Below are 24,967 nucleotides of genomic sequence, written 5' to 3'. Positions count from 1 at the left end.
AGTTTATATATTGAGTTGATTTTAGTGAGCAGTTAATAATGATCTGTCCCCTAAACCAAGTTATCATACATTTTTATTTTTTATATGGACTCAAAAAAAAAAGACGCAAGGTAAATGACAAAATGCAGTTAATTGCTGTACATAACATTTGTAAAAATGCAATGCGCATATAATGAATTATTAACTTTACATTTTTAGATGAAAATTGTCAGCAGTACTGTAGTATCTGGGGTACTCGAGTAATAAGTGGAGGACAAGTGGAGGATAATAATTCCAAAGTAATCCTGCACGATGACGAAGCTTTGAATTAAGGCAATATTAAATATTTAAATGTTTAATTCAAAGTATATCTTATGGATAATTTATTCTAATGGGGCATGTTTGATTTTAGTTTACCCCTAAACATTAACTATTCCATTAACTATCAAAAATGTACTAACATATACAGTAATTAAGGTGTCCGTTATTCATGCATGAATTTATATGACTCCAGTCATAGGTAAGGTTAGCGCTTCACTGTTCTCTTGACATGTTTATGCTTTGACTAACCATTTTTCATCAAAATCATCTTGAAAATTGTAATCATTGATTGTTATACAAAGTGTCATTTTATTCTTTTTCTTTTCTTTCTTTTCTTTTTTTTTCTTTTTTTAAATGTTATCAAAATATGTAAAATGATTGTCTAAGACATGCATGAAAAATCAGAATGGAATTGATTGAGGAAAAAAATAATGTAATAGTGTTTTGTTTCATTAGTTAGTTCATTAGTTCTCTAGATTTACTGTGAGGACTGTGATCTTTAGTGTAATGTCTTCTGATCAGACACCAGATGAAGATGCTTTTGTGTATGTGCTCAGACTGAAATCACATGTTGAGAGTAGAGGACGTGCTACTCGATCCTCCTGGGTCAGAGATTACCGTATTTCTGACAGTACCTTCAAATCAAATGCTTTACCCTCTACATAATCCTGTTTTATTCTTAACATTTTTGCTTTGAAGCTCTCTAATCTGAGCTGGTTTGTTCTGCTCTTGACTGAACTGATGACCTTCGAGGTCATGAGAATGTTATGCACTGCACACTATGTGCTGCTTTTGCTTGAGTTTATGGCGCTTTGTACATAGCTGTTTTTAAAGTCGAGTGTTCTGTGGACCCTGCAGTGTCTGATGTTTAGATGACGTGCAGGTGTTGTGTGTCTCTTCTAGGCCACAGTGTCTGGTGATGACTGGAGCTCCAAACTCACGTCCGGCTATTCTTCATCTGGTCCATGCCTTCACCAAGAATGTGGGTCTGATGGTGTGCGGTCATGTGCGCATTGTGAGTACCTCAACACTCATCCTGTTTTCCTACTGTAACGTCTTATGTTTGTCAATAAATGAAAGACGTTATTGCGTGTTGTTTTTAGGAGCATGTAGAATGTTGTGAAGTCAGTGTTTGAATGTGCTTATTGAAAAATGTAATATTTTTTATATAATACAGTAATATTATTGATTTGACTGCACTGGCACTATTGGATGAGAACTGAACTGAGCTGGACGATGACATCATTGTTTTCTATAGAGCTGCTTTATAGATTAATTAAATTCATTTCATAATTGATCTTTACACAGTATTTGAACTGAATGAATCAACACTGGACTTTTTAGAGCTGCTTTACAGCTGAATTGAACTTGGCTTGCTTGTTTATTATTTTCCTGCTTAACCTTATGAAGCTGCTTTGAAAAATTCTGTATTGTATAAAGCACGGCAGTATATAAATAAAGGTGTCTTGATCTGAGGTTCCTTTGGTGTGAGTTCAACTTGTCTCTTTCTTTTTGTTTCTGTGCTTGTTTAGAGTTCTCGGCGGCCCAACTTCAAAGAGCTGAACAGTGATATGGTACGCTACCAGAGGTGGCTCCTTAATAACAAGTCCAAGGCATTTTACACACCCGTGGTGGCTGAAGACCTTCGTCAAGGAACCCAGTACCTGCTGCAGGTATGTGTAATCTTTCTGTTTTTTTTATTTTTTTTATTGCCCTATTCACAAAATATTTGTTTAATACTTGCTTATAAGATCTTGCTCACTGCTTCTCCTACAAATTTTGTCCGTCTTTACCAAATTTGGCTCGCATCATCTGCATGTCAATCCTCACAAAATTACTGCATTTTTAGCATTTTCGCTGGTCAGAAGCTCATTTGCACCAATTGGCCTAAAATTGGGCTTTTTATATACCTGTCTTTCTCTACATTATTGGACATGCTAACTGTGGCCTTAAATCAAAAAGACTAAATAAACATACCAAATGTTTTATTAAAAAATGCAAAATGTTTGAGAATTGGGGTATAGGAAATGTCATGAGCTCAGTGTAAAAACATTTTTCATTATTAGGACATTCCATAGGCAAAAAGAGTACTAAAGTGTGTGTGTGTGTGTGTTTTACAGGCTGCTGGACTGGGTAGATTGAGGCCCAACACTCTGGTACTTGGTTTCAAAAACGACTGGTGTATTGGAGATATAAAGGATGTTGAGACCTACATAAACATAATACAGTGAGTTTAATCTTCTTTTTTGAAATCAATCCACTAATAAGAATTCTTTTTGAGTTAGTGTCATCAGCTTCTACTATGCTAATACAGTGATACAAGTGGTTTGTTTGCCTGAAATCTGGTTTCTTGAGTTTTTTGTTTGTTTGTTTGTTTGTTTTTTTTGTTTTTTTTTTGTTTGTCTTTTTGCTGCAGTAGAGAAAGAAATAGATGCAAAAAATGCAAAACTGCTTGTCATTGAGGCACCTGTACCATCAAAGATACTTGCTGTCAGAAATGTTTGTACACATAGTAGTTCCTTCAGGTGGACCATACCAGTGATGAGCTGTTGCAACCCTAACAGCACAATTTTTTTACATTTTATATATAAATATATATATATATATATTTTTTTTTTTTTTTTTTTTTCTGACATTCAGTTTGAGTCATGAATGTGTGGGGTTTTTTTTCCAGGTGCACTTATGTATTTCTAGTGTATGTACATCTCATGAATGTCTGGTAGATGTTTGACCAAATGCAGCTTTGAAGTAAATGGTTTGGATCTTCCTCCTGTGAGACATTAACGCTTGTTTATTTATGTGTGTTTATTTGTGTGTGTGTGTGTGTGTGTGTGCGTATAGTGATGCGTTTGATTTTCAGTATGGTGTTGTCATTCTAAGACTACGAGAGGGACTTGATATTTCTCACATTCAAGGCCAAGGTACAGTGCTGTACATTTAGTAACTACATTACATTAACCAGTCACTTTTAAAAATAAGCATATTTTGACAAATGCTTCTGTTTAGTGCAGTTGAGTTATCATGAAGACAGCCTCTGTTAGCTTCAGGAAAATGTGTAATCAGCAGTTCACTAGCTATGAGCTACACGAGTAGGATATTCTGTTCCTGTGAGAGGGAATGTAAAGGAAAGTATATTATATATCTTTAAAACCTTTAAAACATTGAGATGCAGAGCGTGATGTATATAGCTGGACATGCATGATAGGCCTTTAGTGTTTGTGTGGATGAAATTGTCCATGTAATGAGCTCATTTTCAGTTAACTTGCCATTCATGCTTAATTTGAATTTGCCTTGACCTCAAAGCTGAACTTTCCATTGTCTCTAAAGATGATTCTTCAGGTATGAAGGATGTGGTGGTTTCGGTTGACATGAGTAAAGACTCGGATGGAGACTCGTCCAAACCCTCCTCCAAGGCCACCAGTGTTCAGAACAGCCCAGCTGTCCAGAAAGGTTGGCACTTTTACATTTCCATATGTTCATAAAGAAGCTCTTGTTTTGAAGTTTTACATTATTTGCACTTGTTCTTCACAGCATTGTGTATCCTTTAAATAATCTTCTGTTCTAGAAAATGCTGAAAGCGAAAACGCAGATGAGTTTATTTCCCAGGAGTTTTGTAAAATGTTCCTCTTCGGCAGTAGTTGCTGAGAGTGGAAGTCATATGTTGACCTTCTGATCTATCATGTCCCTTTGGGGCCAGTTCTCATCAAAAGCATTTCACATCCCAACTCATCCACACTCCATGCGTTTTCTGAAATGTCTCCCCCACACAACACAACACAACACCAAAAAAAGTGTTCTCAGAAGTGTCTAGGCTTGGAAAAGTGCGAGTGTTTACACGGCTCGTCATGTTTGTAGGTTGTCTATGATAAATTACATGGAGGTCTGAAGTATTGGCCCTCTCAGCACCATCTGACATCGGAGGGCTCTCTGAAGGCTGAGAAAATATGCATAAAAAACAAATATAGCTGCAAGCGGCGATCAACAGGGGTCAAGCAGATGAGAGAACTTGAGAAAATGACCAGAACTGCCAAATATGAAAGTGCTTATTTTAGATGTACAGCTTCATTGATCGCATGCATTGAGAATTTTAGTGATGGAGAATTTGCTGAAATTTGGCCTGTCACCAGTTGTCCATGTGTACCTATTTTCCTAAATGTGCATTCACAAAAATTTTGTGATCTAGACCACACCTAAAGAGTTCATTGGCTTGTATTTGCCAAATTTCTAAGACAACACTGACAACATAAATTGGTTTCTAACTGCACATTCGATTTGAGTCAAATAGGATGAACATGTTGGGGTTGTGGGAGACCCCAATATGTTATTAAAAAATAAATAAATAAATAAATAAAATCCTTTCACCTAAAATGGCATGAAACTTAAAGTAAACCCATACACAAAACAACCTGCCCCCAAAACCCACAAAATCACATGAAAATGTCACATAATTTGTTAAAAAACAAAAAAAAAACAATTCATCTACAATGCAGAACACACACAGTAATAAGTACACAGTAAGTGACACCATAACATATCCTAGATAGAGAACTAATGCAAAAACACATAGACACACATATAATACGCATAACCCCATGTTCAGGTTTGACTGTAATGTGGCAAAAAATGATACTTCAGTAAAAAAAAAAAAAAAAAAAAAAAAATGCTAATCTTTGACAGTAATTTTAATACATATTTTATAATGTCTAAACAAATCTAAATGGAAAAACCTGTGGAAAGATGTATGCCAATGTGTAAATGGTAAATGATCCATTGAGTAGTGCTCTATAGCCGTCTGGTGGCTAACAAGTTTCTTATTTTAAATGTAAAAGTGTTTGTTTTCCAGTAGATGGCAGCAGTCTTTTACTAAACCATGGCACATTTTTCATGCTATCACCATGAATGAAATTGAGAAATTTTGTTGTTCTTTAAATTGAGTTTTACATAAAATGTTACTATTACAAATTGAGGCAAATAAATAATAAAAAACCTAAATCCCCTAAAACTGCACAACTGTACAAAACATTAATGAAGAAAGTCGTATTAAAAAAAAAATGACATTTTGTTACATCATATTTTAACTGTCTGGGGTGACCCTGAACGTTCTGAGTGTACACCCTAATGCCTGGCTCACACTACAGGAGTTTTAGGCCGATTTATGCCCGATTTTCCCCTCCCGAGAATCTGAGAAAAAATCTTGTCCACGACCTCAATCGATTCCGATGTTCAGCGCAGATTATCTGGTAATGTGAGACGTTCACAGATAAAATCTTGCACCTCCCGATCTGATCTCACACAAATCGGGCTCACCCCGATCATATCAAACATGTTTGATATTTATCGGGATGAGCAAGATTGTAATAACATCAGTACTGTCACAATAGCCAATAGGAAACAAGTATACGACGCAACGGAAGTGACAGAAATTTCGAAATGGCGACCGCGAAACCAAGATCAAGGAATCTACAATGTAAAAGGTGACACTAGCGCTTTTGAACTACAGTAGGCAGGCAATATTATAATGGTAAACATTCTAGCACACTACGATAGTAATAAAAGGTCAATTTTACCTCCATTTCTCGCTGAAGAACTGACAATCCACGTTGAGCCCGTCTCCTCAACCATTTTTTCATCCACACTCGTTTATTCTTCCGCTTTTGTGTTTTCTCACAACAAACGATTATTATTGCTACAGCAAGTTTCCGTGTTTCAGTATCCATTTTGTTTACATCCGCTTTCGATCTGCTGCGTAGATCACGTGACGCGCTTCCTCTGGCAGATAATCCTTTTGTAGTGTGTGATGAATTTCAAATCCTGTAGTGTGAGCATGTTTAAGATTTGAGGGAAGAAAGGCTGCAAAGATTCTCCTGAAGTGTGTGCTGCAACCAGATTTTACAATCGGATAAGTTTTTAAAACTCCTGTAGTGTGAGCCAGGCATAAACTAACAGCGCAAAAGGGCTGGATTTCGCTTTTCAGAGTACCGCCTTTAGTGACCCCCCCCCAAAAAAAAAAAATTCTTGCCGCTGTCAGTGTGAAGGCCCAAATCACTCCCAAAGCCCTTATGTTCCTAATGTGGTGTAATGCTGCGTAGACTTTTGGGTAATAGTCCACTGTGCATACCAGCATGGCCTCACGAACACCACCTCAATCATAATTGACTAAATTGAGTCACAGAATCATCATGAAAGCTGCTCAAGATCTGGATGGCAAACAGCATGGCCCTCTTGGTTATCCTGTCAACTCATGCATATGAAAGTGTGACGTCATCACTGGGTTTTAATGGATCTGTTTATGATGATGATAGAACTTTTGAGGTTTCCTCAGCAGGTGACCTGCCTCACGCTCATGTAATAAACTGCAGCAGAACAAATGTCTCTTTGTTTGACTGACGCACATGTTTCCCATTGCAGCAGTAGCAGACTTTAACCCTCTCATGTTTTTTCTACACATTATCCAGATGAGGATGATGATGGCAAAGCTCACACTCAGCCACTGTTGAAGAAAGGCAGGATGTTTCTCATTCTCATTCTTTGCTCGTTCTGTCTCAGACTTGCATGCACATTTTCTTTGCAACATTTTAGGACACGCTGCTTTGAGTGTTTTCTGGTGGTGTGGCCTCTGACCTTCACATCTAGATGTGTTAGTGTTTCAGCTCCAATGATGTCACTTCCTGTCTGTGATCTAATTCTTGGTGTCTTCCTGCAGGGTTGCTTCTCTCTCCCACTGAAGAGTTTGCTTCAGTCTCTTTCCCTTCTTCTGTCTGCTTATGAATTAATCTGATCATTCATTGTTTTTGTCTGTCTTGATCTGGAGTCTGAGCGTGTGTTTGTGCCTTCCAGATAAAAAGAGCCCAACGCTTCCTCTGAATGTAGCTGATCAGCGGCTGTTGGATGCCAGTCAGCAGTTCCAGCAAAAACAGGGGAAAGGCACAGTCGATGTGTGGTGGCTCTTTGATGATGGGGGTGAGTTTAAAAACATTTGCAAACTTACAATTATGATGCATCATGAAATCTGACATTTGGCCACAATTTGGTTTGATTTATATTGGAACGATTCATTGTATTTTTTAAAATATGTTGGAAAATCAAATGGAACAAGGAGACAATATACAACATTGAGAAAATATCATTATGCTGTGTGTAGTCTGTGCTGTCACAGTATACCTGCTATGGCTACTAGCATACCAAAGTTGCCTCTTTTTGGAAGCAAAAGTGAATGTTATTGCTTAGTAAACTTAACCTGGGAAAGTTGCTTATCTTTCTTTCTGGAATATCTCCAGGTCTGACAGTAGGAACAAGCGAGATTAAGAGAGACAAAAATAATATGTCAGATCTTCACTTGTCCTGCCAAACTTTTTACTGGCTTGACCAAAAAAAGAAAAAGAAAAATAGTTATTGTTTTTGATTTGACCCATGCAATTTCTGTTTCCATGAAATTAGGAATAGACTGCAATTACAGACTTAAAAGCTGCCGCCTTGTTAAAATGATAAAATCACCTTGGTAATGAGTAGAGCGAAGAGTAATTTAGTAATTTAAAGCAGTACTATTCACAACAAGGTACGAGAAACCTAAAAACAATGTGACCAAATATGACACACATTCATATGAGAATATGAGACATTCGTAATTTAATTTCATGATAATGATATTACTTTTTTATGTGTTTTACGGTTTATACATGTGAAAAGTCTCAGTACTCAGTTAGCAGTTCTGTGTGCGCACTTTGGATGTGCACAAAAAAAAAAAAAAAAAAAAAGACCTGTCAGACAGCGTATGAGAACCGAATTGAATTCTCCTTTGCTTGAGCAGTTGAGAATCACTTGATCATTCAAACTGACAAGACTTTGTGAAATAACCTTTGTGTGACAGTACCAGACCATTCTGGCAACTCAGCTGAGTGTCTTTGACATTGGCCCTGTGCCAACGAGCAATGCTTAGTATTGAGTCCTGTTTGAATCTTGGTGATGAAAATTGATGTTTATGGATGTACTTTAAAGGCTCTCTAAGCGATCCTGGGTGGAGTAACTTCCTGTTGACGTTCGAAGTGTTATCAAACAAAACAGAGGCTAGCTAGACCCTCCCTCCTCCTCCTCCTCCTCCTCCTCCTCCTCCTCCTCCTCCTCCTCCTCCTCCCCTCCGTGCTTCCTGAAACAGTCATGAATGCGCATTTAAAATGTAAGTAGCTTGCGTATTGACGCTGCTTGTCGGTTATTGGCTGGAGCATGTTTATTATGTTTCGTGGTCCAGGCTGCACCAGTTTGTTTTTGTTGCCGTTTTCGGAGCTTGTGGCGACTACAGAGACCGCATTTTTTTTGTTAGGGGACATCAGTGTGTTCAGGGGACAGGCAGCTAGCGGAGGGTGAGGAGATGTTTGCTGTATGTGACAAAAAATGTTTTGGCCTAAAATCGTGTGACTTCGCTTAGAGCACCTTTAATATGAATAATACAATTTACTAATGTATATTTTTAGCATTAAAGTACGTGAGGTGCCGCTCACTCATGCTTGGAGCCAGTGGCTGTTCTGTACACAAGCATCGATATCTTGAACTTGATGTGAGGAGCCTCTGGCAGCCAGTGAAGCATTAATGGCTGGCATGGCTTGTGATCTTTTGGGCTCATTGAAGACCAAATGTGCATTTGTGGTTTGATGCCACATACAGGAAGTGTTGGCTAAAAGAACTTTGCAACAGTAGTCCAGTCTAGAAATGACAAGAGCCTGGATGAGTTGTTTCGTGCTCAGATGGGAAGGGCCAGACAGGGCTTCCTGTTTTACAAGGCAAATCTGTATGACTCGTACTGTATTGTCGCATCTTGTCTTCCTTTCCCATTTAACCATTTAGAGCCACTTTATTACTGTAAAGGCGATGTCATGTCTTGTTGATTTTCACATGCAGCCATTGAAACAAGCACATACTTGTCATGACAGCAGTAAAGTGGCTTTGCAGCATTTCATTCACACACAAACACTGACAGGTTTGACATGAGCTCAGATTTGTAAGGCAGCAGTACAAGCCTTTCCTCGAGGAACTGCACATCTAAAGCAAAATAGAAACGTCCCTTTTTTAGGTTACTGTGTTTTAAAGATAATTTTGTAAAATCAAAATTTTCAATGAACCACAAACAATTATTGCACATGTACCTGTGGAGACACTAACACCTTAAGACATGAACAGTTTACAGGCGGTAGACAATTAAAGTCACAGCAACATTAACTTTGGACAGAAGAAAAAGATATCCAGTGTCCCTGATCACCTGTGTGAACATGCTACAGTCTTGCTGCAGGAGGCATGAAGACTGCAGTTGGTGAACAGAGCAATAAACTGCAATGTAATTAATGTAAGACAGTGCCACAGGGACACAGTAAAGACAGCTGGTCATCCTTGAAGTGCCAAACCACGTGTAAATGTGTCACCCCCCCATACGCGTTTAAGATCTTGCAAGTGTCTTGGAGTAAGAGTGCAGGAACATCTCGCAACAAAAACTAGCAGATCTGCTGCAGTCCAAGAGGACAAGATTCACTGTAGGACTTAAAGGGTTAGTTCACCCAAAAAAGAAAAAATGTGATTTATTACTCCACCCTTGTCATTCCACACCCGTAAGACCGAGATGAAATCCGAGAGGTATATGACTCTTCCCATAGACAGCAATATAACCACCATTTAAAAAAAAAACAACCTAAAGTCATCGTGACAGCAGTGGTTCAACCTTAATTTTATGAAGCGGCGTGAATACTTATTGTGCACAAAAACAAAACAAAAATAATGACTTTATTCAACAATATGTTCTCTTTTGTGTTATTTTGTACTCTGTTCAGCGGTTCCATGCTATACGTCAGAATGGCAGCTCAGTATTGGCTGACGCGGTTCACTTGAGCAAGCACGATGCTTGCGTGTGATGCTGATACAGGAGCTGGCCAATACTGAGCCAGCATGAGGGTGAATAATAAAGACAATTTTAATTTTTAGGTGAACTAAGCAGCTTCTGCTACACCAGATACTGATCGCTACTTTTCATATTGACCCCTTGATCAAGGTCTCATTGTTCCATTTCTGTTCATCAAATGTCTGTGAAATTTGTTCAGTTTATGTCTGTTGAGTCTTTTTATACACATTGACACATTTGCTGGAAATAAGTGCAATTTATACTAAAGCAACTGCAATACATCCTCTTCTGCTAGAACAAGTTTACTCTAGTGTGTAATCTCATGTAATTCGTCTGTTTCAGGTCTGACTCTGCTGATCCCCTATCTGATCGCCAACAAGAAAAAATGGAAGGACTGTAAGATCCGCGTGTTCATCGGTGGAAAGATCAACAGGATCGACCATGACCGCAGAGCGTGCGTACTTGAAGCTTCAATAATGCATATAAAATAATGCTGTAAAGAATCACAAATGAATAGAATGTGCTTTCCTTTTTTGTATTTTTTTTTCTATAGCAGAACAGTCCACATGCATGACACAAATTAACTATAAGAATATGCTTTTCTAAAAATATTTAGACCCCCCCCCCCCACACACACACAGACTAGTGAAAGCTGGACCATGAATCATATTAGTACACCATGTTTCTTTTTGCATAAAGCACACGATTTGTTTCTTTGAATGCACATGAAGGTATTGTGTGTGTGTGAGAGAGAGAGCAAGAGAGAGACAAATGTTTTCCATTGTCCTCTGCAGCTGCTGCCAGTGCCTTTTGTTAGCTATAATTAGACGTGTTCCAGCGGCAAGGTCTTCATAGAAACCATGAGCGGTCTTTCACTGACATGTTCATCTGCACGTGTAGATTCATTTTCATGGATTTGTTGAATCTGCAAGAACTGTCCTGACACACTGCAGTCTTGATCACAAGTAAAAGTACAGTCAGAAAATGTTATAAAACTTGTTCTGTCTACCTTCGCATGTAACCTTTCATGAGTGTTTGAAGAACTATCTGAGCTGCAAGGAAGCAGTGGCAATATTGTGTGCATTATTTATTTTTGCCTGATAAATATGTGATGAGACTTTGTTGTTCTTTCCTTAGCATGGCCACATTGCTCAGCAAGTTCAGGATCGATTTCTCTGACATCACTGTCTTGGGCGACATCAACACAAAGCCCAAGTCAGAGGGGTATGAACTATATAACACTTATCATAAAACATCTCATTTCATAAGCTCTGCTGTATTATTCCTCAACTGCTTCACCGTTAATTGCTTTTTGTTTTTGGGAAATGTGTAATTGCAACTGCATTTGAGGGCTGGTTTTGTATTTGGTGTGTTGTTGATATTTTAATAGCTAAAAGCAAGGTAAAATCCATTCAGCAATGCATTGATTTTATTTTTATTTTTTTAATGATTCTGAATTGATCCATGAAAAATCTGAATGCACGGTTTAATTTCTAATTAATTTAACTGTAGTTGGTGGAAACAAAATGCCATGTTCTGCCAATTACTACAACAACAACAAACCTTGAGCAAGTATCAAAACTTCCATAAACTTCAGAAAAGGCGTATGAACTATGATGCATGAATGTCTGCTATTACTACGCACTGCATCAGTTTGTTTGTTACTGTTTGTTGAGCCAGGCTCATCTGTCACAGATCATAGTTTTAAAAAAAACTGATTTTGTAATTGATGTCAAACAAAATGCAGTAAGTGATTTCAACAGAGTAATCAGAAAAAATCTGATTCATGGATCCGTTTTAAAGTTGGTTTGTGATTCCCTATACAAATTGGTACATTTCTGAGACTTAAAGTTCCACTTCAGCTTTCACAATGCCAACCTTGTGTGTTTGTCATTTAGTTTGACAGAATTTGCTCAAATGATTGAGCCGTATAAACTGAGAGAAGATGACATGGAGCAGGAAGCTGCTGAGAAGCTAAAGAGCGACGAACCCTGGAGAATCACAGACAATGAGCTGGAGCTCTACAAAGCCAAGGTTTCAACACACCTGCTGTCATAAAGCACATTTAATGACAACAAATTAGATAATTGATCAAAGCAGAGATAGTGAAGAATGTACAGCATGTACACCCAAAGCACAGCCTGTGACAACATGGCATATAAATTTGTTTGTAAGCAGCGGTTACAGTAAGTCACAGTTATTTCTGTAGCTCATTTAAAAACAACAGCAATTTGATGAACAAAAAACAACACTGCTACACTCACATAGGCTGGAAAGGCAGGTTTAAAAAATTAAATTTTGGAAAAGGACCTGAAGTGGAGCGGTAGATTATTCCTAAAGGCCTGTTCACACAAGGACGATATCTATTAAGTTTTAATAATCATCCTAATTCTATAGAACAGGGAATAGGGAAGGGCGTTTTTGCCCACTGATACGGATATAGTTATCATTCTTGGTGTGAATGGGCCTAGATCACCAAAAAATGAAAATTCAGTTATTTTACACACCTTCATGTCAATCTAAACTCTCAGACTTTGGTTAAGTTTCAAAACATTATTAATGAAACCTGAGGTTTCTGTCCCTCTATTGAAAGTCCTGGTAACCAAAACTTAAAAGATCCAAAACGGTTATAAAAGCATCATAAAATGAATCCATATGAATCAAGCTGTACAATGTAAGTCTTGTGAAGTGATATGATCGCTTTATGTGATTGATGCAAAAACTTGAGAAAATGAGATCCAGGCAGTAGATGAAGTTGATGAAAAATGATTTATTCATTACAATTAAATTTAGCCTCACACGCAAACTTTAATCGATAATGAAAGTACTTAATAAAACCAAAAGGTAAAATAACAACCATAAAGAAGCAGTCAATAGTTAATAATAAAATTTGGAGTATTATAAAATTTAGAGTATTGTATCTAATAGATGAAGATCAAAAAGAGCAATAATTAAGACATTTGCAGATAGAGACAAGGAGTAGAAGCCAAGGAGAGCAAAGGAGGGAAGGAAGCTGAATTATCAATGACCCAGTCAGCTTTATACCATGAGAATATAGGGAAATTTACATCCCACTCAAATTGATGTTTTTGTTCTAAAAGAAAAGGTTAATTTCACCCATTACATCATCTACTGGTCCAGTGTCAAAAATAGTTGTTTTATCCCCTATAGGGAATTTTGCAAATGTCAGCAGACATATTTAGATCAGATTCAAATGAGCAATAATTCTGAAAAACACCACTTCTGCAATACTTGGCAGGCGTCCAATACCTAACTACAAACGTGTCAGCGTGACCTGGCTGTCACACTGGAACACTTGAAGAACAATTGAACCTAGCAATCATACTCTTAAATATAAAATAATACCATACCATACAATACCATAGTACCATAAGGGTACAATAACAAGTAAATCCTTGAAAATATGATAATAATTAATATATAAAGTATGAGTACATAAATATATGGAAGCAAAAGTAAAACTCATAAATCATAAGCCATAAATGATTAAAAATAAATATTAATAAAAATGCATGAATATGAATATTGACCATTTTGGATCCATCAGTGATGAACAGATTTAATTTAGTCTTTTATACACATACCTAGAGTGAATCACGTGGTATGGCTGCTGTATCTTTGTCTCAAATATAGTTTTTTCTTGCTAAATTGAGTCATAGGCCTCATTTATAAAGCGTGCGTACGCACAGATTTGATCTTAGAGTGTGTACACGGTTAAATCCATGCCAACGCTCACATTTATAAAAACAGACCCTGACATGGCACTAAGCACTTTTCCATGTGCATTTCCTTGTCAGATGACTAGGTTTTTGCAAATCTAAGCTATTCTTGCAACTCGCCATTCTAAATTGAAGGATTTGGACGATGACTGGTGATATTTTTTCTGTATATGACATTAATTAGGTGTCGTTTACAACGCGGAGAACTGAAACCATTCAGGTGCGCTCAAGTTCAAGATCATTTGCGATTTATAGATTTCACATTTGGAAGAGAGGCATATTCTTGTTTTCTGTTTGTACGTTCATTCTATGAATCACACGTATGCACATCTGAGAAATGATTGTAGATCAAATTTAGGATGGTTTCTGTGCAACATTTTATAAATGAAGCCCAGTGCATCTACACATCATTTATTCTATTTAAGTTTACTTTCAAATTCTTATTTAAAGTGTTTTTCTTAGATACTGTAACTTCAGTCTTCCTGCTAATTGATTTGTTTTTCCTCAGAGTAACCGTCAGATCAGGCTGAACGAGCTGTTGAAGGAGCACTCGAGCACAGCCAACCTCATTGTCATGTAAGTTACAAATGAAAACGTTTCAATGATTTATAAATACGGTCACTTGCCGCCACCTACTGGCATAGTGATTTAACCTGCAATGAGGAAGAAAAAACATAAGACAAACGGAGTGATACATTGAAAAGTCCCAGTGCTGTTGTACTGTTATATCAGCACACAGAGTGGAAACGTAGTTTAGTTACGGCTCTTCAGTCTGATTGGTCGAGTGCATAGTGCTGAGTTTGAAGTTGCAGTGCCATTCACATAAATGTTTCAAAAATGGCTGTAAATACAAAAGGAGAAAATGAATGGTTATTAAAGAGACTCATGCATCAGTGCCAGTTTCACCCATGGTCAGGTCATGTTTTTTGAAAGATTTCCTCTTCGTTATTAGGCAGCACTAATATTGTGTGTGTTTGTCCTGCAATAGGAGCATGCCGCTGGCCAGGAAAGGAGCCGTCTCCAGCGCTCTCTATATGGCTTGGCTGGACACATTATCCAAAGACCTGCCGCCCATCCTGTTAGTGCGTGGGAACCATCAGAGCGTCCTCACGTTCTACTCGTAAAAAGCTCACAGACACCTCTGCCCACAAGAGCACACACGTAATGAGTACAGCACATCTGACTGATGATGATGATGATGATGATGACAGTGATGACGAATGATGCTGATAGACTCTTCTCAACAAAGCTGAAACAAACGATGTTCCAGAGCGGTTCTTCCTTCCACGCCGCAGAGGTCAACAGGAAAGATAAACGTTTGCTGGTTTATACTGTCTTCAGCTCACAGGTTTCTGAGCACACATTGTTACACTGATTGTTGTTATCATTGTTATCATTATTATGACTGTCACAACTTTTTGAGTTGTGGATTTTTTTTTTTTTCTCCTCTTTCTTACTTTTTAATTTGCTCTTTGATGAAGCAATAATCACCTCATTTCTTATTTTCTCACTTTGAAGAAAAACACGATTCTTTGCAACACTTTTATAGCCTTGTGGATGTGCCTTCCTGTGCAATCATATTAAATTCTTAAACTTTTCCCTGACTGCTGATTTATAACAGATTTAGACTGCTTGTTTTTCTTGGGTTTTATATGTAAATCTTCTTTGATTTGATTATGTTATAATGCAAGTGGACTGAGGACTTCACTGCACAGCATTTGAAAATACTTTTTCGCTTTTTTGTAGTCAGGTTTTAGTCTTCTGTTTCTTTTTCTTTAAAGTTTTACGTCTTCCTTTAAGCATTGAATGAGTTGTGGGGTTTTTGCTCAGCGCCCCTCCATGTTCTTGTTACAATGATAGACCTGAACTACGGGGTGATTACAATCATCTTTTAAGTAGTCTAATGTAAAAAGTCAGAACTTTAACAAAACTATATTAGTTTTCCCTTGTGTACAGTTGAACAGTTTTTGGTTTGACAAAGAGAGAGACTAATGGATGAGTGCTGTATGAAGGAAGAAAAAAATAGGCGTCAGATACTTTCAAACTAACAATGAACCAAATAAGAGCAAAGCCCTGGAATCACAGATTCTGCTACAGAGAAGACCTTTGCCTTAACAGATGAAGTGATGATTGTTGTTTTTACTTGTTGTCTTCAAGCCATACGGGCTAGTTATAGATGATAGATAGACAAATGCCTGAATGAGAATGTAATCAGAAAGCTCTCCCATCTTTATACTTTCCTAGTTTTATAAAGCAGTCTGGAATTTTACCCTGATAAAAACCTGCTCATTTGACCGAACGGTTTTCACTTTCAAACACCACCTTCCCTCTCACATGTCAAGGTTGGACTGTTACTGTAACCAACTGAAGCTGGGTCTTCCCTTTCTTTCCTTTCAATCTGCTTTCATTGGTCAGTGTGTTTCTGTGGTTAAAGGCCTTAATCGGAGATCCCAAGATAGAAGTTGTAAGAATGTTTTCTGCGTTGAATGAAACTGATTTGCTCCTCTATGCAGATGGACTGCGTGCGACTCATTGAAATAGTGTAATCTAAACTCAGGATTGAGTGCCGGGTTCATCTTTAATGTTGGAGACGTCTGACGTCGAGAAGACTGATGTGGATTTCAGTCTGTCCTGAATGTTATTTGTTTGTCCGGTTGGGTCTTGTGATTGAATGCTGGGATGTGACCAGATAATTGTTGTATGGCCCATCATGCCTTAGTTTAAAGGAGTAAATAACTAAAGTGGTGGTCAGTTAGTGAAATGGGTAACCGTTTGCATGACCATCACATTAGCTGCAGTCCAGCTGAATATGAAGCGTTCAGGTCTTTGAATTTGGTTCCTAACACTATTCTGGGTTTTCTAATCCTTTGCAGGCGCCGTGTGTTGTGCTATTGCAGGTTCTGTGTGTGTTATATTCATACAATTCACAGCCCTGCCATTTACCTGAGAAATATTCTATGTGACAAAGTTAGAATAAATATATTCGTATTTATAGTTCTCAATATAAACTAGCATTTAAAAGTACTTCAATGTGTGTGCACCGCATGTTTTAATTTGAAGTGGGTGAATTTAGTGAAGCTGACGGTACAATCTTACCTGTTGAAAATCTGTTGGGTGTTTGTTTGGGTGGGTGAAAGAGTGCTGTACAGCCACACCAACGTACAATGAAAAAATCACCAATTCAACTATTACCTGTTATCTTGAATGATTAAGACACTTGTATATTATATTTAGATATAAAAAAGAAAACGGGAAAGTGTGTCACAATCATATAATGTGTGTTTCTCACTGATGTAGAAATGCATCTTGTTGCAGCTGTAGATTTCCATAACATATGAGGTGCTTTAAAAGTGCCTCTCAAAGGTTCCACTGGTGTTTTCTGTAGATGAAGACTTTTTTGTGCCCTTGGCATTTCACGTCCTGCAGAATGTGTTGCCAAAGTCTTTTTTCATTAGCTTATTGTGTGAAAAATGAGTTCACATCAAGGTCAACGAGTTCCAGCTCTAGTTCACACTATACTTCCTTATTAACTTGTAAATATCTTTTAGCCTAACCAGATTAATCAAAGAGTGGAATAATAGCAAATTAATATGGTGAAAAATATTTATTTTGTTTTTTTCTTTATTTTGTTACAGTAGTTTTAAGATTTTTCTTTTTTGGGTTTAGTCTGCAAATTCTCATCTTTGGTCTCTTTTTCAATGTTTGGTCACATTTATATCTTTTATATGCCTTTTAAAGAAATGCTCTGTTGACCAGTGGTTTGAGTTTCCTGCTAAACCATGAGGGTGGATCTGATTGTGTTGGAACAGTAATGTTTTGATATACTGTACTGTTATTTGTCACATGCTTTTTTCTAACATTTTAACGGTTAAGGGTATCGATGCTTTGTACATCTTTATTGCAATATATAAAAATAAAGTGAAATGATAATCAGTTGTTGCATTCTGTGTCCTTGAGCACCAGATCCTGGACCGAAATTAACATTTTCAACCTCAGGTACTCCAGAGAGACTGAACCTATCAAAAAAAAAAACAAAACAAAAAAAAAACTCATGGCACTCTATCTCTGCAGTTAAACTGACTCGGTTTGTCTTTTTTTAAATTATGCATTTAAAAGACAACGTTTAAGATTCAGTCAAAAGGGTTCTGATGCATCTTGACTGGTTTGATGCATGTACCAAACTGGTGCTATGTTAAGAGTTAATGAGGCAAGACATAATTTAACAGGTTTATTTACTGTCTGGACAATCTATGCCCAGTAGAATTTACAGTGTAATCTGCTTTATGCTATTTATAGTAGACCGTTATTTGTAGTTAAACAAAACATGTTACATTGATCTCCAGTCAACCATATTAGACTCAATCACTACAGTTGAGAAGAATGAACTATTTTGCAACAGAGAGAGCGAGATCATCAGGGCTGGAAATGTGGGGTGGTTGGGGAGACCAGTTCAAAATATATAAAATCCACATAACAGCCTCTGACTGCTATGCAAATTCCATACATATAGTGGGATATTCGGCATCTACTGTTTAAAAATAGAAAATATGTCCCCACATAGGCCCCCTGAAGTTGCATAAGACTGTGTGCTTGTATACATGCTTTATGAAGACAACTGTGTACAATATCATGGGCATTATGTAAACATTTTATGTGAACGCCTCAGGTTAGAAATTCAAAGGCTGAAAATGTTTTATTCAGTTCAAAACATGTTTTCTGTGAGGCTTAGCGGACAGAATTTTTATATGAAGCTAATCATATTTTCTGTGTTTCGATCAGCGATCACATATTTAGACAATCACAATACTACTTTAAGCATCTTAGAGAGCAATTAGCTTATGATCAGACATGTTCGGACACTCTACTGGACTGTAATGTGGAGCGTCAGGTGCAGGTCTGAAGTGGGTCGCTCATCTCTGTCTGTGTCAAAGAGAGCAGAGCTTCTGATCTGCAGTATGTAGTGTCTCACTGAGGACGTCCTGTGTGTGCTGTGCAGGTAACTGACACCTGCACGCTGTCTGATTTGGAAGAATCCATCATGGTTGCCAGCTGTGATGGTGTACATGACATTCTGGACGAGGGGTCTGACAGCAGGCAGCAGCTCCAGTATGGCTGCTTTGGGTTTGAGTTGCGAGCGATTGAGAAATAACTTCAGTGGCTGATCCACATCCACACTGGCCAGACTAACTGCATCCTGTATGAACAAAAGAATATTACAGTTAGGTTCAGTGAACGGATATCCACAACATTAATTTAGAAGAGAAATGAAACTACCAGTTCTACACTTTTTTAATGAAATGCTCTTATTTTTTCTCATGTCTTTTACCAGTGTGAAGTTTGAAGTATGTCTTCTGACACTTTTCTTCTGGTGTCCATTTGTTTTGCAGCCGTAGCAGGTTTTATGAGAAAGAGCGTTTTCTTCTGGTCCAAGCCCATCACCCCCAAAACCAGCAGCAGATACACAATGCCTGCAGGAACAGTCACTCATTCAATATCACTAATGGAAATATAAGATTAATAAATCAAAAAATGGTGGCTAAATGTATGTCTACCCATGTCATTTACACATTTACAGTTATGTATTTAGCAGACACTTTTGTCCAAAGCAACTTAAAAAAAAAAAAAGGAATAGCAATTTGTCAAAGAGCCAACAATATTCATAATATACAATGCCTGGTTTGACAACTACAACGAGGAAGTGTTTTCCTACTGTGTGAGTTGGTTGCATGGTGAGAAAGGATCAAGAACTATTTAAATGTTTTTCATAACAATTTTCTTTCTGAAGTTCCATTATTACTTTAAAAACAAAACTTTTCCCTGTAATGCATCAATGATGATCTTTTGTATTATACAAAATAGTATAACAATCAATCAGTAAAAGCGTGAAAATTTTTTTGTTGCAAATATTCAGATATGTTTTGAGCAGGTTTCATTAGAATTGCCCAAAAGTTGCTCAAAAAATACATGGTTTAATAAATTGTAATATACATTGTAATATACACACAATGAAATCCATATTACCTGTCCACTATTCAACTATATAACTTGTCTTTTTTAAATATTACATGACTGTAGTTTGACTGCTGATATGATTCAACTAACACTATTTCGTGCACATCTCACCCCTGTCCTGCTCTGTAATATCCTGCAGGACATCCGCACACAAATCCACCCTGTGTGTTTGAGCAGCCATATCTGCAGGGGCTTGTGGAGGACACGCACTCATCCACATCTTCACAACTCGTAGACACGGGGTCAAAGGTGAAGCCAGATGGACAGCCACACTTAAAACTGCCCAACGTGTTAAAACAGGAAGCTGAACCACAGTTGCCAGGGTTCAAGCACTCATTGTCATCTGCATTACAGAAAAAGCTCATAATGTGTACACTTTAATCATGTGCAATTCAATAACAATCAAACCTGCCTCTCCCATGTGAGGACCATGGGCTCAATGTGTCTGAAGCACATATGCTAACCACATGACTTCATCAATCACAAGCCCATGTGTTTTCAAAACATCCTAATTGTAAAAAATGTAAAAAGAAACACCAATGATGGGGAGGGTGATGTATTCCTTTGTTTTGTATTCAGAAAAGTGTGTTGTGTGAGGCAAATGTCCCTACAAGTAAAACCTGTAATAGTTTTTTTTTGGGTCCTCATGAGCAAAACATCTTATAAATTAAACTTTTTTACATTTTACATTTTCAAAAAAATTGGAGTTAAGAAAGAAAGAAAGAAAAAGAAAGGTGACGTGTAGCCAAGTATGGTGTCCCATACTCAGAATTTGTGATCTGCATTTCACCCATCCAAGTGAACACACACTGGGCAGCATTTTTGCTGTGGTGCCCGGGGAGCAATTGTAATTTAGGGTTTGGTGCCTTGTCCAAAGGGAACCTCAGTTGTGGGTAATGAGAGTGGAAGAGAGCACTGTTCATTCACTCCCCCCACCTACATTTCCTGCTCAAATAGATATGTTTTAACTTCATTTTAAAAATGGGTAATGTGGGGACAGTTCTGATTTGAATTGGCAGGCTGTTCCAAAGTTTAGTAGTGGCTATGGCGAATGCCCATTCTCCCCTTGACTTTAGCCTGGTTTTTGGAACAACTAATAGCCTCAGATTGGCAGACCTAAAAGCTTGCACTGGGTGGTGATCTATCAACCAGGTCAGAAAGGAATGAGGGTGCTAAAACTTTTAGACACTTAAAAACCAATATAATCATATATGCTCATGCTTTTGAGCTCCCTTTAAAACCCTAGCAGACACATTTTGGACAATCTGAAGGCAGTTTAAAGACTGGCTAATCCCCAAGTACAGAGAAAGGAAATAAAATCATTTAATACTTTTGAATGTTTTAAAGAAAGGGAAGACTTCATTTTGACCAAGACTTGCAAATTGATAGAAAAAAGTACACACAGTGTGTACTAACCCACACACTGGTTCCACTCCTGGTGTTGTGTATATCCCTGTGGACAGCTGCAACGGAAACCACCTGCAACATTCTGACAACCAAACTGACACCTGTGATCACGTGCACACTCATCTATATCTGAGAGAGAGAGAAACAGTCAATAACAGAGTCAATAACAGCATTATTGAGCATTATGCATGCATCTCACATAGTATAGTACAGTGCCCCCCAAAAAAAAGTATGCTGGCAAGCATGAGTCTTCCCACAGACCACCTTTTCAAGGTTTGGAAAACAGCGTTCATATCATCCAAACAAACATATCATTCAAAGGAGCTTATGAGTGCACCTTCAGGATTACTAGAAAGCTACAGGTAGGTGAGTTTGATGAGGGTTGGAGCTAAGCTCTGCAGGAAAGTGGATCTAGAGGGCCAGAGTTGCCCAGCCATGGATTAGGAAAGGAGTCATATGACTACAGTAATACAGTAATATACAGAGAACATCACGTACAGAGACTCGTACAGTGACTGACTGGATCCAGTGCTAGTCAAGTTGTCCACAGAAGGAACTCTTGGCTTGGCATTTGTTAACAAGAGAAATCTGTCCATAAAGGCTGAAAAGGATAAATAACATTTTCTTGATCTGCCTGTTTGATCCCAAGAGCCTGTTTAGATAGGCTGTGGATGTGATGCAACAATGATTTGAAGCGAAGAGGAGACAACAGGAAGCTTTTAGGTTATTCGTTCCTCACAGATCCCCCATACCTATAAAGCCACAATCCAGGCAGCACCGACAAGAGGTCAGACATCGAGTCCAAAGAGATCTAACCTATATTTTCAGGATCGGAAAGGATCCTTTGAAAGGATACAGATTCCATTAAGATATGTGGGATGCAGCAGCGAGCATCATATGGCTGCGTTTTGTTCGTATGTTCACATTAGTGAGCGTATTTGCACTGCAAACGCATGACATAGTTTTTCTGTAGTAATCTGGGTGTCTGTGATATAAAATACACACATAAGGTGCTTGAAAAGACCTTTCAAATCCCTGTTTGAATATGATTTACACTTGGGATTGAAATTAACCTGAGAGCTCTTTGGTTACACCAGAAGGTTACCCTGGAGGAAGTAGATACTAGAAGTGAAAGGTGTTGTCTACATCCCATAGTGAGATGGCAAACGCATCAACTGAAAGTAAACCTTGGGTTATGTTTGTAACCTCTCACCAAAGGATGCAATAGTGATCTTCTCGGAAGATCTGTAATTGTATGCCATTTTGGGCCTGTGGATTGCTGTAATAGAGCCATTGTGTGCTGTTATTGAAACAAACACATTTAGAGTCAATTATTGCTAGACTCAATATTAAAGAACCAGGTGATTATCCTTCTGTTTCTACTGTTCCCACATCACTGGTTCTGAACTCTGATTTTTTTCATATTAAATGAATGACACCTAAAGTTTATCTAAAGTTTAATACTGTTGACACCTTAAGCACCACTGATACCACAGGTGCTGAACCTGGCTGTCAATGCCAGTATCCACATCTGAATTTATAAAAATCTATTTAAAATAGCACAAAATTTGGCTAAGACAGCACTTTGATTTTTCAATTTTTGTACCATTGTACAACTTTTGTCCATGCAGGTTACACCAGTAGGGTGTTTTAAGTAGTTATAAGTGATTCACTGAATCATTCACTCAACACAAAGATTAATTTAGAAATGAAATGTCATTATTGTGTGTTGCTTGGAGATGCAACAGTTGATTCTGCTTTGGCTTAATTTGGAATACATTTTTTGTGGTGAAGGGAAAAAAAGCCCATATCTGAAATGTCAGATACTCAATATCATGTTCTTGTTTAAACAACTCTAAATATTAAGTTGTTATAGTAGTAATTAATAAAGCAGTGCACATTTTTAACTGTGAAAGACGACATGAAAATCCATTTGCAACCCATTTTTCTTCTGTAATGTGACATGTCAAGAGTGAAACAGAATATTCAGTGAGGGTAAAAAATGTAGGATGGGACTTCATTCTAAACGTGATGACTTTTACTCAGAGACTACAACATTTCAATCATATACACAAACACAGAGCCATACCGTCACAGTTGAGACCAAGAGAGTCCAGTCTGAAGCCCTTTGGACACTCACAGCTGAAGCTTCCCACTGAATTCTGACAGATGCCCCGCAGACCACACGGACTCAGTTCTGACAAACATTCATTAATATCTAAGCGAAGACAGAAAGAATCATCTTACCATTGAAAATCACAGGAGGTAACACACACCTGACTGACAAACTTATTTTTACTTCATTTACTATGATCATAATCACATACAAGGAAACAAAGTTCAAAAGTGTAATATTTGCAAACACTACTTGTGTTTTTGTTAAGTAATAGAGCATTTCCTTCTTTTGTTGACTTCTAAACGTGCATTTCACCTCTGCAGGCTGTATGATGCTGGCTGAAGCCTGCTGGACACTTGCAGGTAAATCCACCAATGGTGTTGACACATGAGAACTGGCAGTTGTGTTGTCTGCTCTGACATTCATCCACATCTATAAATGAAAAAAAGAAAAAAAAAAATCAAATCAAACTACTGCTTTTACTCTGATATGGTGAGATGTCCTTGAGATGTCTGACTGCCTTTTAAGAGTCTAAAAAGTCTTACTATGATGGTCAGTAAATATTTTGTGACTGACTACTCATCAACTAACAATTTACTCCTCAAATTACACCACATGTTCTCCATTACACTCCGCACATCCTGGATCAGGCTTTTGTCCTTCAAAGTCGTCCCCTATAACACTTTATGCAATACAGATTGTTTCAAAGCAGATTCAAATTAAGCTGTAAAGAAGCTCTAAACAAACCAATATCGTATTATATACAGCTCAAGTTAGTTCAGTGTTGATTCAGTTCAGTTCAATAACTGAAAGTTCATCAATTGTGCATAAATACTGTATATACTGCACAATGAACAAGCAAATGACACAAGATAGTAGTGTTTTATATTTTTCCCATCCACGTAGTTTGGCGTGTAAATGGCTAATCATTTCATGGCTTGAGTGTAGAGTTGCAAAAAATATTGGAACCCCATTTCTAACACACGAGAAAAATATGATTTTGTAAGTCGTCAAGTGACCTGTATAGCACTTTATACAATACATTGTTTTAAAGCAGCTTTACAGTGATAACAGGAAAATAATGATCAATGATGCAAACAGACTGAGCATTCAACTGTAAAGCAGCTTCTAAAAAAGACAGTGTCATTGTTCAGCTGAAGTCCTTTCAGTGTTTATTCAGTTCTGTTCAACATGGTTGTGTAAAGAGATCATTAAATATAAAATGAGTTCATTTCAGCTATATAGCAGCTCTGTAGAAAACAGTGATGTAATCATCCAGCTCAGTTCTCATCTGATAGTGTCAGTGCAGTCAAGTCAATAATATTGCTGAATATTAAGCATCCCCAACTAAGCAAGACAAAACAATGTGTTTGTTGTTCGGATCTATAAAGAAAAAATAAATAATGACACACCAAAGCAGAAATGAACAATTACTTCAAACTGAACAGAACTAAACTCAGGAAAAAAAGTGAAATCATTGGTTAGATCTTTTGTATGACTTGCATGGAATAC

The 24,967-nt window shown here is 37.6% G+C and overlaps 2 protein-coding genes across 3 annotated transcripts in view; one reads left to right on the top strand and one right to left on the bottom strand.

The window, feature by feature from the left end:
- Positions 1–17,853, top strand: part of slc12a2 (solute carrier family 12 member 2) — a 91,139-nt gene extending 73,286 nt beyond the window's left edge. For both annotated transcript variants that reach the window (XM_067398448.1, XM_067398449.1), the window contains exons 16-27: positions 1,204–1,315; positions 1,833–1,973; positions 2,421–2,527; positions 3,142–3,221; positions 3,628–3,750; positions 6,756–6,803; positions 7,138–7,260; positions 10,523–10,634; positions 11,318–11,404; positions 12,079–12,214; positions 14,429–14,496; positions 14,909–17,853. In XM_067398448.1, the coding sequence (XP_067254549.1) occupies positions 1,204–1,315; positions 1,833–1,973; positions 2,421–2,527; positions 3,142–3,221; positions 3,628–3,750; positions 6,756–6,803; positions 7,138–7,260; positions 10,523–10,634; positions 11,318–11,404; positions 12,079–12,214; positions 14,429–14,496; positions 14,909–15,044 (1,273 nt within the window). In that variant the 3' untranslated portion in view covers positions 15,045–17,853. The remainder of the gene's footprint in view (positions 1–1,203; positions 1,316–1,832; positions 1,974–2,420; positions 2,528–3,141; positions 3,222–3,627; positions 3,751–6,755; positions 6,804–7,137; positions 7,261–10,522; positions 10,635–11,317; positions 11,405–12,078; positions 12,215–14,428; positions 14,497–14,908) is intronic.
- Positions 17,854–18,781: 928 nt separating this feature from the next.
- The window catches only part of LOC137028415 (fibrillin-2), a 148,856-nt gene continuing 142,670 nt past the window's right edge, over positions 18,782–24,967 (bottom strand). The window contains exons 60-65 of the mRNA XM_067397170.1: positions 23,771–23,887; positions 23,429–23,557; positions 21,349–21,468; positions 20,044–20,275; positions 19,247–19,388; positions 18,782–19,114 (exon numbers count right to left, since the gene is read on the bottom strand). Coding sequence (XP_067253271.1) covers positions 18,782–19,114; positions 19,247–19,388; positions 20,044–20,275; positions 21,349–21,468; positions 23,429–23,557; positions 23,771–23,887 — 1,073 coding nt within the window. The remainder of the gene's footprint in view (positions 19,115–19,246; positions 19,389–20,043; positions 20,276–21,348; positions 21,469–23,428; positions 23,558–23,770; positions 23,888–24,967) is intronic.

This window comes from Chanodichthys erythropterus, chromosome 10 (genome assembly GCF_024489055.1).
Source record: "Chanodichthys erythropterus isolate Z2021 chromosome 10, ASM2448905v1, whole genome shotgun sequence".
NCBI lineage: Eukaryota > Metazoa > Chordata > Actinopteri > Cypriniformes > Xenocyprididae > Chanodichthys > Chanodichthys erythropterus.
This window is presented reverse-complemented; position numbering and strand designations above follow the sequence as displayed.